Here is an 18020-nt window from a genome sequence, read left to right as displayed (position 1 = left end):
AAAAGCTAACCACATCTTAGAATGGCTATTCTTGACTCTATCTTTAAAAGCCTAGCAAAGTGACCATCAAAAAGAACTGAATGCTGTCATGGATTTCAGTGATGGGTTCCCCAAGGTCCTGGCTTCCCCAAGGTCCTGGCTTCCTGGATGTGAAAGTGTTCTGAAGAAACTCCCATTGGCCTGCCCCTTAGCATCAGGCCCTCTGGCTGCAGTAGAGAGGACTGCTTCCAGTCCTGTAGGCCACTGACTTTCTTTCTTTTTTTTTTTTTACTTTCTTTTTACCTTCTGTCCCCTGCAAAGTTTGTATGGGACAGAGTCCTTGCTATTTCCAAAGCTGATTCTCCAACCAAAAGAAGACAAAAACTCGGCCTAAATCATGAGAGCCATAGACCACTCTGAAGAGGAAAGACAAGAGTGGACTGTTGTTTGACAAGAAAAGATGGAGTCTTTTAAGAAAAGAGGTGTCTGTGGGGGAATTACCCCATCAGAGTGAAAGCACCCAGGAGTACTGGGCTCCAGGGTAGCACTGAACTCTCTGCCTACCCTCTACCAACAGGTAGTCGGTAACACGATCTCTGACTAGGTACTGAGCTCCCTGAAGCTCAGTTAGCTCCTCTGTGCAATGACCTTTTAATCACATCTGCCCCAAATGCCTGATGGATTCAAGAAGAAGGCAGACAGAAAAGGGTTCACAAACAATTACTTTTAGAAACTGACAAGTAATTATGATAATAACCTATGTTCCACCATCTCCAAGAAGAATGGAATAATATAACAGCTGCTGTGTTTGAGTAACTGCTTTGCACCATGTTTTTCCATCTCTATGTTCCAAGCCTTACAATCTAGTTATAATTATCCCCACTTTACAAGGAGCAGGGGTGGAGGTGATGGATGGCGAATCAGAGAGAGGGTAAGTGACCCTCCAAAGTCCATTCAGCCATTAAAAAGCAGAGCCTGGATTTGAACTCCGACCTATCTGGCTTCTGGACTCTCTACAGCAGTCTGTCCCTAATGGAGAGGAAAGGGGCAAAAATGATACATTGGGGGTTAATGTTAGAAAAGAAGATGACAGGGATGATAGTGAAAAGCCTAAGAAGGTTTCTGAGGAAGATAGTTGAACTTTTACTATATTTAATTTTATAATGGGGCAGGACCTCCTGGTATCAGCAACGTTAAGCCATGAGCAGGGGCAGAAGGAGAACAACTGTGACCCTGGCGGGCTGGGGTCTCTGGAGCTCTTTCCACGGAGAAAGGGTGACCCTAGACCCCTTGCTCAGTGACGGGCAGAGCCATGGGGGACACGGCGCAGCGGCCAGCCAGGGGAAGGCAGGCGCAGAACGTCAAGTCCCCCTGGGGGTCGGGCTGGTCTCCAGGTCAGTGGTGAGTAGGTGTGTGTGTGGGGTGCGGATGAGCAGCCTGCCAGGAAGGGACAGGCTGACACCATTCCCTGGGATATTGGACTGATTCAATAGCATCTGAGGGACCCCTGCACGTGCGCACGTCACAATCCCATGTCTCCCTCCCCTCCTTTTGCCCTCCTCCCTCCAGGTGAATTTCTCTCCTCTGACCTTCCTGGCCTCCTTATTTCATGTGCGCATGTTCCGCCGTCTCCCTCCTGCCTCCTCCCTCTCCACCAGCCTGACAAACTGTATCAGCGAATCCCTCAACAGGGCCATATCTAACTTTTTTATTCATCTCATGATTTATTTTTAGCCTGAAACAACTGCATCCTAAAAATGGAGTTCCAGATGAGACACGGGCTGGGTAGAGCTATGCAAGCTATCTGGGGCTGGGTGGCCCAGCCTGGCTCCAGTTCCACGCACGCATGGGTGTGAGCCTCTGCTCGCTTTGTCTGAGCCCAGGGCTACAGTCAGCAGCCTGCAGAGGTGAAGACGGGGTTCTTGGGCCCAGGGAGGGCCAGGGAGAGAGACCAGATCAGCCTCTCTGCTCCCCATGACTCCCAGCAAGTCCTCTAAGACTCCATTCACTTTCCTACCATCAGCGTTTCTGGGAAAGAAAAATTTTGCCCAGATGAAGAGAGCCCACCTGTTTGTGGTGGGGGTCTACCTGCTGTCCTCCTGCAGGGCAGAGGAGGGACTGAACTTCCCCACCTATGATGGCAAAGACCGCGTGGTCAGTCTAACTGAGAAGAACTTCAAGCAGGTTTTGAAGAAATACGACTTGCTCTGCCTCTACTACCATGAGCCCCTGTCTTCAGACAAAGTCGTGCAGAAACAGTTCCAGCTGAAAGAAATCGTGCTGGAGGTGAGTGGGGGTGGGGGGGGCCCGGGACCACGGCGTCCAAGGAGGCGGGAACTGGCCCGTGATCGGGATGTGGGGACCCCAGGGTGCTGATAATATATCCTAAAGTCTGGCCCCATTTCAGTCTCATACAACACTGGAAATCTTGCAAAGCTGGGATGTGTGAAAAACAGAGGTGTGTTCAGACTCTTCAGACAGGACAAGTGCAGGACATGCTGCACACTGCACTGCTTGTCGTTGTTGTTTAGTTGCTAAGTCGTATCCGACTCCTTTGAGACCCCATGGACTGTAGCCTGCCAGCCTCCTCTGTCCATGGGATTCCCCAGGCAAGATTACTGGAGTGGGTTGCCATTCCCTTCTCCAGGGGATCCTCCTGATCCAGGGATCGAACCCACGTCTTCCGTATTGGCAGGAGGATTATTTACACTGAGCCACCAGCGAAGTCTGCCCACTGCATCATAGTCGGTAAAGTTGTAAAGTCTATCAGCTGACGGCCCTCTTGATTTCTCAAGGGCAATGGTTCCAGCCACTCTTTTCCTCAGAGAACATTAAAGCTATTGTTAAAAGGCCCGAATGACATGGGATTCAGGGTTATGTGCAGGCTTCATTCGGTGTACTAATTTCCTACTGTTTGTTCTTGTAAGTCTGCCCACGATCTTGGGGCAGCAGAAGTCATTTGACCTTGCTTCTGCTTGTGGGTCAGATGGGGAGCACCGCTAAGTAGTGCTCCTCTCTTGGGACTCGGTATCAGTCAACATCAGCCACTGGAGTTGTGGGAAGGTCTTGGCTGCGTGTTCAGTAGCGGGAGTATTTCTTTTTCTCAGAAAGTTCTTGGTGTGAGGTCAGGGAAGATGCTGAAGTCAGCTCCTATTCTGTCTGCATTACTGGCCTCTCTGTGAAGCTGGCGCAGGGGCTGGCTCTTTAATCCTGTGTGAGTGACCCAGGAACTCCTCCCGTAGCTCCTCCTGGACAGTGTCAGATCAGTTACACTCAGGAGCACCTGGGAGTGCCAAGAATTCTAGTAAGCACCAAGATCCCTCATCAGTCCCCAGGCTTGGCTCAGCCCACACACCTATTTGCAAAAAGGACTATTGGAGACCAGCCTTACCAGAAAGCTCAGTTCAATCAGATACCTTTTTGTTCTTTCTTTTTCTTTCAGTTTTATTGAGACATAACGGACATACATTATAATCAAATATTTTGATGAACAGAATTATCATAGAAAACCCATGTGGATTTTAGTTCTCAAAAAAAAAAAAAAATTGAGTATAAGAAAATCTAGGCTTCCCAGGCAGCACAGTGGTAAAGAATCTGCCTGCCAATGCAGGAGACTCGGGTTTGATCCCTGGGTCAGGAAGATCCCCTGGAGAAGGAAATAGCAACCTACTCCAGTATTCTTGCCTGGGAAATCCCGTGGACAGAGGAACCTGGTGGGCTACAGTCCATGGGGTCACAAAGAGTAGGACACGACTGAGCACATAATAAAATCCAGGAAAACCATCCCAAACACATCAAAATATCTTTGATAATTTTAAAAGCATTGCAGAGCCCTGTGTCTCTCGATCATCATACCCATATTTATTTTCAGAGGATTTATATATGGGAGCATGGTCATTACAGAGAGCTCTGGTAGATGAAAAACTAAGCATTTTAAAAATATCACCATGCCCATTATCTTTTTCCTCAGGCTCTACTCTGGGGCCTGAACATGGAAGTTCAGCTCCCTCTGTGAGTTATAAGCAAGGAAAAAGCAGAGACTGTTATTAGGTCTTTGTACTATATATACAGGAAAATCGCAGGCTGGAAAAAAAACCAGGACATACAGCACAGCTGCTGCTCAGCCCAAGAAATCCGCACTCACATTACCATCTCCATCTCCAACTGCCCTACTCAATTATAGTGACAATTTTCTGAAAAGTTAGCTGAAGGCACAAGGACTCTACCATATATGCTCACCAATGTCAACTTAGCCTAGAACTCAAAAAGAGGGCTGGTGCAAGCCATGACCCCAATTTCTGATTCCCTGTCACACACACACACATTCTCCCTCAAAGACAAATTCTGTGTTCCCAAGCAAAATCCTGAGAAGGGACTTTGCCCTGGACTCACCATCCTTCCAGCCACCTTTGATCCAGGAATGCCCAGCAGAGACTGACAAGGTGTAAGCTCAGCACAGGAGGTGGTTTGATGCCCCACAGGCTCCTAAATCCTTAGGGAAAGAGATCACAGAACTTGGAGTCTGGAGATCTGGATTTATATCCTGGCTTCCCCTCTACTGGATACACGACATAGGGCAGGTTACTTACCTTCTCTGCACCCCATTTTCTCATCTATAAATCTGGAAAAATAATAATTGTCCAACAGGCTTATGGGATGATTAATAATAAACATTTATTGAATGCTTACTCTGCACAGGGATTGTTCTAAGCACTTTGTACATGTAGCTGGTCTGAGCCTTATAGTATTTCTCTGATGTAGGTACAGTTGCCATCCCCATCTTCAGATGGGGAAACTGAGGCACAGAGAGGCTAAGTTGCCCAAGGCCATTTAACTAGTGTGCTGCTAAGTCGCTTCAGTCATGTCCGACTCTGTGTGACCCCAGAGACATCAGCCCACCAGGCTCCCCCGTCCCTGGGATTCTCCAGGCCAGAACACTGGAGTGGGTTGCCATTTCCTTCTCCAATGCATGAAAGTGAAAAGTGAAAGTGAAGTCGCTCAGTCGTGTCCGACTCCTAGCGACCCCATGGACTGCAGGCTACCAGGCTCCTCTGTCCATGGGATTTTCCAGGCAAGAGTGCTGGAGTGGGGCGCCACTGTCTTCTCCATCAACTAGTGTAGATGCAGGCAGTTTTAGTCCCTATACTGCCTTACTGCTAGAATCAAATGAGGCGATGTACACGTTGCTGGTGGATACCCTCTTCAGGATTGTTTCAAGAGTCTTCCTTAAATAGAGTGCTCAGCCTGTGGGCCTGGGCCTGATGATGCCAGCCATATCAGCAACAGGGCTGAGAAGCACAGAGTCCCAGAGGAGGCACTGCTCGTACAAATATGCAAACCCTGGAGGAGGCTGGGCTACCTCCCTGAGGGTTGGGGAGGGAAGGAGGGCCTTTGCTGAGATACCTGTCAGGTGTAGGCTGTGCCTCAGAATCCAGGACTGGACTGGTTCCAGGAACCCCAGGAATGGTAAGAGAGCGGGGGTGTGAACCTCTAAATTTTCTTCCTGGTCAAAAAAGCCCATTTTTGTCTTCTTAATTCCCTGGACTCTAAACAAAAAACACTAAGGACAATATCCTGCCAGTTCCAGGGCTGTTATTGTGCAAACTAGGAGGGGAGGGGGCAGTTCCCAGGGTGCATCCACAAGGCAGTGAAATCTCAGCCCAGGGCAGACAGCACAGGAAGGGTGGGGCTCCTTTCCTCTGAACAGTTTAGGAAGGTGGTTTCCCATGCTTTCTATCATAGCTCACTGTGACTCAGTGTGTAGAGAACATACATACACAAATGAAACAACAGTTTCACAAGACAACGCGTTAGTATCTGGGGAGCAGTTGGATCAAAAATTCTTTTGTCTTCTTTCTTATTATTCTTTTCTATACTTCGGCTGTGTTTCATTAAAAAACATATTGATCTCAATCTATTAAATTGATCTCCCTCTCCAATGATGTTGCCACCCCCAAGCTGATAAACCTGGAGAATTTCTAAAGGTTAGAAGGTGAGGAATTAGAAGTTCATAACTCCTCGTGTTAAGGGCCATCCCTGACCTAAATGGGGAAAACATCCAAAAAAGGGGATATATGTAAATATATAGCTGGTTCTGGAGAAGGAAATGGCAACCCACTCCAGTATTCTTGCCTAGAGAATTCCGTGGACAGAGGAGCCTGGTGGGCTGCTGTCCATAGGGTCGCACAGAGTCGGACACAACTGAAGCGACTTAAGCATGCATGCATGCATTGGAGAAGGAAATGGCAACCTACTCCAGTATTTTTGCCTGGAGAATCCCAGGGACAGAGGAGCCTGGTGGGCTGCCATCTATGGGGTCGCACAGAGTTGGACACGACTGAAGCGACTTAGCAGCAGCAGCAGCAGCATAGCTGATCCACTTTGCTCGATGGAAGAAACTAACACGATGTTGTAAAGCAACAATTCTTGCTGCTGCTGTTGTTAAGTCGCTAAGTCAGAGTCTGACTCTTTTGTGACCCCATGGACTGCAGCCCACCAGGCTCCTCTGTTCAACTATACTCTAATAAAAATTAATTTTAAAAAAGGGCCGTGCATTCTGATAAAAACCCAAAGATACTATGGTCAGACCAAACACTGATTTCAATATCAATCCTTAATATTGAAATACCTAGAAATAGCCCCATCCACAGGGTGAGGAGGTCACTGCCAGACTTGGGGCCTAAAATGCCCATCAATTAGTCTTACATCTGCCACTCACTCTAGGTTGGGCCTGGGGATGCACGCTGTGGATACAGGGAACATGAAACACTCAGGCGGCTCACAGCCTAATGTGGAAATTATAAAGAAATACTAATGAAAAGCGACAGTGCAAGGGAGTCACTGTAATAGTGAAAGTGAAGTCACTCAGTCATGTCCGACTCTTTGCGACCCTATGGACTGTAGCCTACCAGGCTCCTCCGTCCATGGGATTTTCTGGGCAAGAGTACTGGAGTGGGCTGCCATAATAGTAGGGTAACATAAGCTCCTCTGGGAGTGCAGAGCAAAGAGGAAATGCCCTGCTCTCTGGGAGACATGTGGAAGGCATGACAAAGAAGAATTGGTTTGTGAAAATAAATAGCATTTACTAGGTAAAAAAGCAAGGGTGGGGAAGGGAAATCCAGGAGGCAAGATTCTGACAGCTCTAAAACCTTTTCCAACTTGATACCTTTTCCCTAAAATTTGGCCACAAGGGCCTCGTTCCTTTAGGTAAAAATTTTATTCCTATTTAGTCAAACCCTTCTGCAAGAGATAGTCTTCTAAGATATTGCCATTCACTTACACCTCCATCTGATCAAAGTTGAGTTCTATGTGAAAGCAGGTTTGATAAGTGGAAGAGAAGAAAGGGAAGAATATGAGGCCATTAAAAGCTTAGGGAGAGGGATGTCCCTGGTAGTCCAGTAGCTAAGACTCTACACTCCCAATGGAGGTAGCCCAATTTCGATCCCTGGTGCGGGAAATATATCCTACATGTCTCAACTGAGAGTTTCTATACTGCAACTAAGATCCATCACAGCTAAATTTTTAAAAAATAATGAATTTTTTAAAAAGCTTAGTCATAAAAAGGGCAAGTAATATGGCACCAGGAGGCCACACTCAAACTCTGCTTTGCATTTGACTGGAATCTACCTCTGGAAGACCCCAGGGTTGGTGCAGTGCACGTAGCTCTATATAGATGCTCTGTAAATGTTTGTTGAATGAATGTCTGATATGTTAGAGCTCAAAAGAACTTTGAGAACCATCTAGATTGTTCTGAACTCCTCATGTCATAGATGTGGCCTTGCAGTGATGTGAGTTACACAGCTGGCAATCCTGACTCTTGGTGGAGCACTTCATCCACAAAATAACACACTCTCATGCAGGAGTGTGAGATGATGTGGCCAAAGAAAAAGCACCCCGAAATAAACATGGCTAGTGTTCTGATAGAGTTCTTTCCAGTACTTTTTTCTATGCATAAGAACACACTTTCAAATTAGATGTATACCATTTTTATGGTTTTACTTCCTGCTTTTTTCATTTCAGTATATTGTGAGTATCCCTATGTCACTAACTAGTTTTAAATTCTTGGCAAACATGATGTTAATGTTGGCACAGGACTCCACTATATGATCATACATATTTTAAAACTAATTTTCCTTTTAATTAAAAAAAATTATTGAAGTATAGCTGATTGGCAATCTTGTGTTAATTTCAGGTGCCCTGTGCAAAGTGAATCAGTTATACATAAACGTATATCCACTCTTTTCCAGATTCTTTTCCCATATAGGCTATTACAGAATTCCTCTATTTTTGGATACTGGCACAGTTTTCAGGATTTTAAAAATCTTTGCCTATTTATATTTTTATTGTTTTAATGGACATTCTTTGATTTCTAGCTGGACTGAATTTTTCATGAAATTATTTGACACTTAAATTTTTTCATATTTTTCTATGCCTTTCCCCCATTTTTTTCCTATTGAGATATCAACTCAGATTATAAAGGGAGTTGCAATTTTATATGCTATTTCCTTCAGCTTCAGCAAAGTCAGCAAATGTAGTCATGCCTCACTGGCCAAACCCTATTAGTGCTGCAGGACTCAGAGACTCAAGACCAGGACACGGGCAATGAATTTGATTCCTCCTTGCTTCTTTGCTGCCGGCTTCTACTTTCACCTTGAAACAAGTGCTGCTGCTATCATGTTCTATAAATACTGCAGAGAAAGTACTCCGACACCCGACATCACTGGCCTCTCTTGGGTTGAAATGCTTGAGAGGTGGTGTGCTCTAAAATGGGCTTCCAAACCAGAGAGGCCTGGGTCCAATTCCCGAGGAAGAAGTCTGTCTGTTCAGGTTCCTCATCTGTGATGTGTTTGTGTGAGTCCTGTGGGAGCAACTAAACACACCAACCTGTAACCAATATATATATTTACTGGAATTTCCCTCAGGCAAGTGAGTGTTTCAGAACATGAACATTCTTACTGTGAATCCATGAACAGAAATATTCATTCATCAGTATTCATTCATACCTGTTGCTAAGGCAGGCTCTCAGTAACCGTAGTGAGTGAGTGAATCAGTCACTGAATGGATGGTGAACAAGCGATGCTTTCCACACGGTGAAGAGTAAAAATTCGTTCATTTGTTGAGGGTGATGAACTAGCAGGTACTGGCAGGCAACCTGGGGTCCTGAAGCAGAAATAGTTACATCATCCTGGTAGCTGTCCGCTGGGTTGACCAGATGCCCCAGTAGTGTCTCTGGAGACCCAGGGCCGCTCTGTAGAATTTTCCCTGCATTGTTTTCTGCTCTTCCTGCTTGAGGACGTCCCCACAATAAAGGAGCTACCATCCCCATACATGACCTGCCTAGGGGCTCTCTCCCAGGCCCTCCTGGATATCAAATGGCAGGATCACTACCTAAAAGTTATTGGAAATGGCCTGTCTGCCAGCAGTAAGGGTTACTGCTCTGACTGATTTTCCACTGCTGGTAAACAGGCTGTGTGTGTGTGTGTGTGTTCAGTTGCTTCAGTCCTGTCCGGCTCTGTGCGACCCCATGAACTGTAGCCCGCCAGGCTCCTCTGTCCATGGAATTCTCCAGGCACGAATACTAGAGTGGGTCGCCATGCCCTTCTCCAGGGGATTTGCCTGACCCAGGGATCCAAACTATGTCTCCTGCATCTCCTACACTGCAGACAGATTCTTTACCATTAAGCCACCCAGGAAACCCCTGGTGAACAGGCTATTTATCAGTAATTTTCTTTTTATCTTTTTAAACAAAATTTTTATTGGAGTACAGTAGTTTTACAAGGTTGTGTTATTTTCTGCTGTTATTTTCAGCAAAGTGAATCAGCTATACATATTCATATACCCCTCTTTCTTAAGGATTTCCTTCCCATTTAGGTCACTATAGAGCACTGAGTGGAGTTCTCTGTGCCATACAGTAGGTTCTCATTAGCTCTATATTTTATACATAGCGTGTATACATATATATAGCTATATATACACACACATATATACATGTATGTCAATCCCAATCTCCCAATTCATCCCATCACTGTTTCCCCTGCTTGGTCTCCATACATTTGTTCTCTACCTCTGTCTTTATTTCTGCTTTGCAAATAGGTTTATCTGTACCATTTTTCTAGATTCCACATACACGTGTTAATAAACGTTTGTTTTTCTCTTTCTGACGTTCTTCACTGTGTAAGACAGGCTCTAGGTCCATCCAAAGTCTCAACAAATGGCACAGTTTGCTCCTTTGTATGGCTGAGTAATGTTCTATTGTATATATACACCGGTATCTTCTGTATGCTTTCCTCTGTTGATGGACATTAGGTTGCTTCCATGTCTTGGCTATTGTAAACAGTGCTGCAATAAGCACTGGGGTGCATGTGTCTCTTGGAACTATGGTTTTCTCCAAGCATATGCCCAGGACGGGGATTGCTGGGTCATATGGTAGTTCTGTTTTTAGTTTCTGAAGGAAGCTTCATATTGTTCCCCATAGTGGCTGTATCAATGTACGTTCCCAGCTACAGTGTGAGAGGGTTCCCTTTTCTGCACACCCTCTCTGGCATTCATTGTTTGTACATTTTTTTGATGATGGCCATTCTGACCAGTGGGAGGTGATAACCTCATTGTAGCTTTGATTTGCATTTCTCTAATAATCAGAAATGTTGAGAATCTTTTCATGTGCCTTTTGGCCAGTTGTGTCTGTCTTCTTTAGAGAAATGTCTATTTAGGTCTTCTGCCCCTTTTTTTGATTAGGTTGTCCTTTCTTTTTTTAATTGAGCTCCATGACCTGTTTGTATATTCTGGAGATTAATCTCTTTCCAGTTGCAGATAATTTGTATTTTGCATTTTTTAATATAGTTTTATTTATTTATTTATTTTTGGCTGTGCTGGGTCTTCGTTGCTTCCAGGGCTATCCTTCGTTGAGGTGTGCGGGCTTCTCATTGTGGTGGCTTCTCTTGTTGCATAGCACAAGCTCAAGGCAAGCAGGTTTCAGTAGTTGCGGTGTGTGGGCTCAGTCGTGGCTGGCAGGCTCTAGAGCACAAGCTCAGTAGCCGCGGCACAAAGGCTTAGCTGTTCCGTGGCATGTGGGATCTTCCCAGACCAGGGATTGAACTCATGTCTCCTGCATTGGCAGGTGGATTCCTTACCACTGACTGAGCCACCAGGGAAGCTCCGCAAATAATTTTTTAGAGGCGGTTCTAGCACAGATCCGGAGAAGGTGATGGCACCCCACTCTAGTACTCTTGCCTGGAAAATCCCATGGATGGAGGAGCCTGGTGGGCTGCAGTCCATGGGGTTGGGAAGAGTTGGACACAACTGAGCGACTTCCCTTTCACTTTTCACTTTCATGCATTGGAGAAGGAAATGGCAACCCACTCCAGTGTTCTTGCCTGGAGAATTCCAGGGACGGGGGAGCCTGGTGGGTTGCCGTCTCTGGGGTTGCACAGAGGTGGACACGACTGAAGCGACTTAGCAGCAGCAGCAAATAGCACAGATCATCCATTAGGCCCTATGGGAAGGAGAAGGCTGGTTCCGTAATCTGTGGCAGAACTAAGAAGTGAGTCCTGTGCAATGCAGGCCTCTGGTTCTGCTAAGTATCTTAATGCCATTGCTCTCAGATTGTCAAGACTGAGCTCCCTTTTCTATTCAGGTCTCAGTCTCCTAATCAGTCTGTGTATCAGTGAGAATATCTTTGGTGAGATGACTGCGGCCTCTTTAGACTCTGTCATGTGTCCAGTGTTGCTGACATGACTCTTGTGCACGACCATCCTCGTGTATCCAACTTCAGATGAGGGTGAAGTACTTAGGCAAAGCAGACAGCTATGGGTCAGGGCAACAACTTCTCTTCCATTTACTATTTGATCGGGGCAAGTCATGAATATGCATTGCGTTTTACTCATCTAAAAAAATCGACTATGTCCTTTCTACCTTAGTGAATTAAGAGAATTAAATGAATAAAAATTCCCCATAAAATTTTAAGAAGCTGTACAAGTGTCAGGTGTTATTACTTTGTTATGTTGGTTACTACTAGAAAATTAATCTATGTAGAATGCTGAGTGCCTGAAATACAGCTGATGCTTATCAAATGTTAATTCCCTTCACCTGTCACTTGAAAGGCAGCCCATGTTCTTGGCCAGTTGTAGTAGTTCTCAACCTTGGCTGCACGTAGGACTCAACCTAAGGAGTTTTAAAAAATACCTATTTTTTTTATTGTTCAGTTGGTCAGTCGTGTCTGACTCTTTGCTACCGCATGGACCGCAGCACACCAGGCTTCCCTGTCCTTCACCATCTCCCGGAGCTTGCTCAGACTCATGTTCATTGAGTTGATGATGCCATCCAACCATCTCATCTTCTGTTGCCCCCTTCTCCTTCTGCCCTCAATCTTTCCCAGCATCAGGATCTTTTCCAATGAGTCAGCTCTTCCCATCAGGTGGCCAAAGTACTGGAGTTTCAGATTCAGCATCAGTCCTTCCAGTGAAAATTCAGGGTTGATTTTCCTTAGGACTGACTGGTTTGATCTCCTTGCAGTCCAAAGGATTCTCAAGAGTCTTCTCCAGCACCACAGTTCGAAAGCATCAATTCTTCGGCTCTTAGCCTTCTTTATGGTCCAACTCTTGCATCTGTATATGACTACTGGAAAGACCATAGCTTTGACTGTATGGACTTTTGCCAGCAAAGTAATATCTCTGCTTTATTATATACTGTCTAGGTTGTCATAGCTTTTCTTCCAAGGAGCAAGCGTCTTTTAATTTCATGGCTGCAGTCACTGTCTGCAGTGATTTTGGAGCCCAAGAAAATATAGTCTTTCACTGTTTTCATTCCCCCTCCCCCAAATCTATTTGCTATGAAGTGATGGGATCAGATGCCATGACCTTGGTTTTTTGAATGTTGAGTTTTAAGCCAGCTTTTTCAGTTTCCTCTTTCAACTTCATCATGAGGCTCTTTAGTTCCTCTTTGCTTTTTGCCATTAGGGTGGTGTCATTTTTGTATCTCAGGTTATTGATATTTCTCCCAGCAATCTTGATTCCAGCTTGTGCTTCATCCAGCCTGGCATTTTGCATGATGTACTGTGCATATAATTTAAATAAGCAGGGTGACAATATACAGCCTTGACATATTCCTTCCCCAGTTTTGAACCAGTCTGCTGTTCCATGCCCGGTTCTAACTGTTGCTCTTTGAACAACATACAGGTTTCTCAGGAGGAAGATCAGGTGGTCTGGTATTCCTACCTCTTTAGGAATTTTCCACAGTTTGTTGTGATCTGCACAGTCAAAGGCTTCAGTGTAGTATATGAAGCAGAAGTACATTCCAGTTTTTCTGGAATTCCCTTGCTTTTCCTATGATCCAGCAGATGTTGGCAATTTGAACTCTGGTTCTCTGCCTTTTCTAAATCCAGCTTGTACATCTGGAAGTTCTCCACTGATGCACTGTTGAAGCCTAGCTTGAAGGATATTGAGCATTATAGCATGTGAAATGAGTGAAATTATGCAGTAGTCTGAACATTATTTGGCATTGCCCTTCTTTGGGATTGGAATTAAAACTGACCTTTTCCAGTCCCATGGCCACTGCTGAGTTTTCCAAAGTTGCTGGCATATTGAGTGCAACTTGTTAACAGCATCATCTTTTAGGATTTATATGGCTCAGCTGAAATCCTGTCATCTCCACTAGCTTTTTCATAATAATGCTTCTGGGTCTTATTCCCCTAGACACTGATTTAATTGGTCATGGGGGAAGGGATGACATCCAGGTGCTAGCTTCTAAAAGCTCCCTGGGTGATTCTAATGTGCAGCCAATTTTGTGGACCACTTGAGGCCTGATGCTCAAAATTTGTTCGGCAGACCACACCAGCAGCAATGGTATCACCTGAATACCTGTTACATTTCAGCAGGATCCTTTGGTGATTCATAGGTATGTGAAAGTTTTCAAAGCACCGTACTGGTCTGTTGGATTGGAGAAATTTTCCAGACGCCCAGAATCACAGTGCACCTGCTTGACCTTCAGCCTGCTGACTCCCCTGAATGACAATGGACCTGTCAGCATTCCTCTGATTTGGAGAACTGCTGAGATATTAACTTGGTCTGGGGCTGCGGGGATTCAGGTCTGCTCTGGGACTCAGCCAGATCTCCCAGTCTTCCCCCATGGTCTCCCCAGCCACACCATCAGTGATTAATACTTGGACCTCCTTAGAAGGAGAGAATCTGGGCTCGTGTGATGCTTCCGCCTCCTTGAGAGGTTTCCAGGAGAGTTACAAGGGTTTCTAAGGCCAGATCAGAAGGTGCCTTTCTAAGGAACCTTAGGTCAAAGTCCAGGAGTTACCCTCGGAAAGGGAGGAAAAGCATCTATTTGGTTGCCAGGTCTCATTGCCCTTTTCTCCAAAAGAGATGACAAATTTGAGCACCCGGTATATGAATATGGGACACTAAGATGTTAGCATATTTAACAGGAAAGTATGAGAAAGCTGCTCAGAGCAAACTGATGAGTGTTCTATAACGTGGAACTAAGTTCTGGGCTTCCTTGGTGGATCAGTGGTAAAGAATTCGCCTGACAACGTAGGAGAGTTGGGTTCGATCCCTGGGTTGGGAAGATCCCTGGAGGAGGAAATGGCAGCCCACTCCAGTATTCTTGTCTGAAAAATCCCAGGCTACAGTCCATGGGGTCACAGGGTCAGACACAACTGAGTACACACGCACGTATTCAAGCGTTGTGAACACCCCAACAGAAGTATTCATCCTTTCATTTATTTGTCAAATATTCACGCACTGCTTACTTGAAAGTGCAGATAACATGATTCCTGATAACTCAGGGGTTGGTCTTTTGTTGATGATAAGAACTCACTTCCTTTAGGTCTATGCTTAAGTGTCATCTTATGAAAGAAGCTATCTCCATGACCACCTCTGTAAATCACACACTCCAAGCACCCCCTTATCCCTTCAACCTTACTTTATTCTTCTCCATAGCACTTGGCAGACATAGCGCATATTGTTTGAGATGGTTATAGCATGTAGCCCCCACAGAGGCAAATACTCTGTTCTCTTCATTGCTGCACCCCAGCACCTAGGCCACTGTCTGACTCAGTGTGGCCTCTCAACAGTGCTTGTTGAAGGAATGTTAAATGAACAGAAGAGGAAGAAGGAGCAGGGAAATCACATGCCCGAAATGGGTGCTTTACATACGTCATTCTGTTAAATTTTTACAACATATTCTCACACTATGTACAAAGAAATGATTCCCTAGAGTTGAGTAGAAATTGCCCAAAGTCACAAAGCTAGAAAATGGCACAGCATGAAGCAAGATTTGAATTCACATCTATTTGTTTCCAAACTTCGTGTTCCTTTCACTACACCAAGAAATAGCATAAAGGGGTTGCTTCTTGTTTGTAAGCAGTGCCAACTTACAAAAAGACAAGTGTCTCTAATTTGAATTTGGGATTTTCACTCACATTTGAGCAGTGTTTAATTTCATAGCTGGACTATGTGTTGAACTGAAGTGTGAGTAAAGGGACTAATGCTTAGCACCTACTTGGTATTTAATAAATGTTGGGTAGGTGGGTGGAGGGGTGGATGGAGAGAAAAGAAAAAGGCAAGGAATTATGGATATATTGCTCACATTGGAAATATATTTCTCTTTGATATCTTTTAAAAATTAAATCAATTTTTAAAAAGATTCAGTAGGAAGATGAAAAATTAAACCGAATCTATCAGATTCAGGGAACTGTTTGTCATCCTTGCTTAATCCTGCTGAAATATGAGTAAAACAGATTTTTTTAAAACCACGGGACTCTCAGTCCAAAACACATGCACAGCATGGGCATAAACCTCAGGGCTCTCTAAGGCTGTCATTGCCTTCAAACCTATTTAGCACTGGCAAATGTCCCAGTGGTTGCATTTCTAAACCTCAAGAGAGGAAGACAAAATGAAATTTCTGGAGGCAAGTGAATCCACAGATGGGTTGATGTGGGAACACTGGGCAGAGAATAGCAACATACACAGGATTCAGGTATTTCTTCCAACTGTTCACTGCCCAAAGATGGCCTTCTCCAAACTTGCACCTGCTGCACTCTGAAAACTCAGATGAGGTCAGGCTTATTTTGGTTTGGCTTTGAGAATAAGTCCTCATGTAGAGCCAGAGCTCTCAGAAGATGGATGCCCAGGCTCACTCTTAAATTGCATTTCTCCTAAGAGATGTGTGTTTGCTGTGCACTTCTCAGCAATAAAACTAGAGCCTGGGGTGAGACGTGAAAAGACAAGAAATGCTCAAAGTATGGACTGAGTTGATTACAGTTCAATTCTTTCCTCCATACAGAATTAACAGGGAGATAGAGATTTTACAAAATGGCAAATACACTATTGATTTAGAAGGTTTTAGACCATTGGAACCTTCTTCTCTCACTCTTCCCACCCCCAACAGCCCTCAATAATATTCAAGCCCAAACAGGATAGCTGGTCATTGTATTCTTGAGGTAGACCTCCTCACAAAGGTATACATTTCTAAATGGAGACATGTGAGACCATGAAAGTTACTGCGATGAAAGTACTATAAGGACTACTCTAGCGTAAAGCAGTAAAGCACAAACAGACAAAATCTGTTTCAGAATCACAACATTTTTCTTTAAAAGCAGCTGCCCTTTTTTCTTGCAGTTTTAACTTCACTGCTTGGTGTGGAGTATTTTTGCATAATTATCAGCTCAGCCTTAGAATCTAAGATGATTTGTTCCAAAGAATCTGAAAAAGAATATGTGTGTTATGTGTTATACATCATATGCCTGTATAACTGAGTCACTTTGCTACATACCTGAAGCTAACGCAACACTGTAAATCAACTCTACTTCAATTTTAAAAAATAAAAATAGCACTTACTGCCAAAAAATGAAAGGTTTTATCAAAAAAGCCAATCCCCACAAAGTCTGCACCTGTACAACGAAGCTTCTGAGGTTCCCTCTTCTGTAGGCTGGATGTGGTTCGATTCAGATAAGCCATTTCTCTTTGGACAGACACGCGGGAACATGGCCAGTGCACCGTCTTGCAGAGCGATGGGCTGGGCAGGCCCAGCCGCTCCTCAGCGCCCAGAGAGCCTGTTCCAGGAGCGTCCGCCTGCTGCCCAGCGCCCCAAGCCAGCAGGCCTCTCCTCACCATCTGCCGTGCGCTGGGCAGGAAGACGGGCCCGTAGATACTCCTTCACCCGCCTCTACCGTCCGCAGCCCTGGCTCATCACCCCAAGGCCTTCCTTAGCCTGGCCACGCACACCTGGCTTCCCTATGAAGGAACTGAGAGCATTCCCCAAAGCCGAAAGAAAAGCGAGTACAGCCCATAAGCTGCAGCCCACACTATGTTCTGGCCACATAAGAAGCACACACTCAGCACAGAAACCCTGTGGACGTCTTTGCAACGTCCAGACCATGGACTGAGTTCTCGAAGGCCGAGCCTCTCCCTTCGTGGAATAAAGACCACTGTCCCCTCATCCCAGGGTTCCTCTGAAGAGAAAACAGGGGGGTGTGTAAAGTGAACAGCCTATGTCAGGTGCTCAGGAAAGAACTGTTCTAGAATTTATTATGTGAAAGCACCTTGAAAATGAACTCTCAGGTTAGCTGTCTGTGGTATTTGTTGTCATTAGTAGAGTTCATCAAAATAAACCCTAGTCAGACATTTTGCAAAGTTTAGCCAAGCAGCAGCAGGCTTCTCTTCTGCTTTTTAATGTTCAGTACTGGGGAGAAGAGGCATAGAGGCCTGTCTGCCATGATTTTACATTTAGAAGGTCTCTCCGCTGACTGCAGCCTCCCGCCTTCCCTCCACCTTTCTCTCTCCCTTTTTCATTAGGTGCACCAACCTATGGAAGGTATAGTTAGAAAAGGGACAGTGTCTCCCTGGCTGCAGGAACATGATGGATGCTTGGTGGGACTTGTCCAAGGGAGGGGGCTGCCAGAGAGTGTGGGCATTTGAGCTGCCAGACTGCTTTTTCACAGACTCTTGGGAACAGAACTCTACTGAGAAAAATTGGAAAAGTGGCCTGGCCCTAGGTCAGTTAAATCCATTAAAAAAAAATCCCACTGCAATAATATTTTT

At 45.1% G+C, this 18020-nt stretch overlaps 1 protein-coding gene across 1 annotated transcript in view; it reads left to right on the top strand.

The window, feature by feature from the left end:
- The first annotated feature begins 1617 nt into the window (after positions 1-1617).
- The window catches only part of CASQ2 (calsequestrin 2), a 73111-nt gene continuing 56708 nt past the window's right edge, over positions 1618-18020 (top strand). The window contains exon 1 of the mRNA XM_069601541.1: positions 1618-2265. Coding sequence (XP_069457642.1) covers positions 1954-2265 — 312 coding nt within the window. The 5' untranslated portion in view covers positions 1618-1953. The remainder of the gene's footprint in view (positions 2266-18020) is intronic.

This window comes from Ovis canadensis, chromosome 1 (genome assembly GCF_042477335.2).
Source record: "Ovis canadensis isolate MfBH-ARS-UI-01 breed Bighorn chromosome 1, ARS-UI_OviCan_v2, whole genome shotgun sequence".
NCBI lineage: Eukaryota > Metazoa > Chordata > Mammalia > Artiodactyla > Bovidae > Ovis > Ovis canadensis.
Note: the sequence above shows the minus strand (reverse complement) of the source record. Positions and strands in the feature narration are given on the sequence as shown.